General features: G+C 55.9%; 1 protein-coding gene across 1 annotated transcript in view; it reads right to left on the reverse strand.

Moving 5' to 3' along the window:
* Positions 1-6: 6 nt before the first annotated feature.
* The window catches only part of Armc5 (armadillo repeat containing 5), a 2,392-nt gene continuing 1,061 nt past the window's right edge, over positions 7-1,337 (reverse strand). The window contains exons 2-3 of the mRNA XM_010607846.1: positions 744-851; positions 7-645 (exon numbers count right to left, since the gene is read on the reverse strand). Of these exons, the coding sequence (XP_010606148.1) occupies positions 320-645; positions 744-780 (363 nt within the window). The 5' untranslated portion in view covers positions 781-851 and the 3' untranslated portion in view covers positions 7-319. The remainder of the gene's footprint in view (positions 646-743; positions 852-1,337) is intronic.

Raw genomic sequence — 1,337 nt, forward strand, 5'->3', positions numbered from 1 at the left:
AGAGCCTGCAGCCGGCCCAGGGCCCCGGTATCATAAAGAAAGCCCACAAGAGCAGCCACAACTGGTGGATGCCATGCACTGGCATGAGGATCCCGCAGTAGGCCCATCAGGAGCTCTAAACCACCAGCATCCCGTAGGCGGGCTCGGTTGATGGCCTCCCGGCACAGGAGGCACACAGCCCGCACCAGGGGCTGCTGAGAAGCTGGACCGGCCCCATTGGGGCCCCGGCGTCGCTGGAGCTCACCTAGTAACACCTCCACACCGCCAGCATTGCCCAGTGCAGGCCGGACCAGCCCCTGGGCACACAGGTTGGCAAGGATCAGAATGGTTGTTTCACGTACCATACGTTTCGGGTGAGAAGCCAAGCTAACAGTGGACCCAGCCCCCCACCCAGACTTAGCTGCTCAGCACAGGCCCGGGAACAGCCTCGGCTGAGTTCCAGGAGGGCACGGACTAGGGCTGAGGTCAGTGCAGGGTCTGGGGCAGCAGCCAGGAGCTCAGCCAGTGGGCGCACGGCTCCCTGCTGTGCCAGGGCCAGGCGGTGCTGGGGTGAGTCTGCCAGGTTGCGGAGGGCACGCACCACACTCTGTAGGCACTGAGAGTCCTGACAGGCTGTTAGGCTCTGCACGAGCAAGGGAACGGCACCTGAAGGGGAAAAGAGAGGACACAGGGTAAGCAAGGACAGACACCTAATCCCTTCTCCTGCCACAATCCCTAGCTAACCAACCTCAGAGCCGTCTCACCAGCAGAGTGGATCTCCCCACAGCTCTCAGGTTCCATGGCTAAATTCCCTAGAGCGCGAGCTGTTCGGTTCTGGATGCTGTCTGTCTTCACACACTGCAGAATGGTCACTGCAAAGGAAGTTTGGGTTCTTGTCAATCATCTCAAGAATGTGGCTACTCGGGGTCGGGGAAGGCCTTCAGAATATGCTGGGTCAGGAATCCTAAATAGGCCAAAGCCCAGAGAAAACACCAAGGGTCTGTACCATAATCTCATGAAGAGCCTGAAATGCCAGGCCAAGGGGTCAAGACTTAAATGTAAAGGCACTGAGAGCCACACAAGGGTTTTAAGAGTGACGGGATGATACAATCTGGTATTCAAGGCCATGAGGGCCTTGAGGAGAAAGGAATAAGGCAGAGGGAGTGGTGAGGAAGCCATCATAATAGTCTAGGTGAGAAAGGACGAGTCAATTGCCTGTCCTGACCGGCACAGTCTCTAAGCACCAGGGATGGAAAGAAGTGGATGGATTCCAGAGATATTTTAAAGACAAAAATACTTAAAGGATTCACGAGGGTTAACACACTTAACACCGATCACTTCTTGAGAACTTACTAATG

This window comes from Fukomys damarensis, unplaced genomic scaffold (genome assembly GCF_012274545.1).
Source record: "Fukomys damarensis isolate Sample0158 unplaced genomic scaffold, DMR_v1.0_HiC HiC_scaffold_4743, whole genome shotgun sequence".
NCBI classification, from domain to species: domain Eukaryota; kingdom Metazoa; phylum Chordata; class Mammalia; order Rodentia; family Bathyergidae; genus Fukomys; species Fukomys damarensis.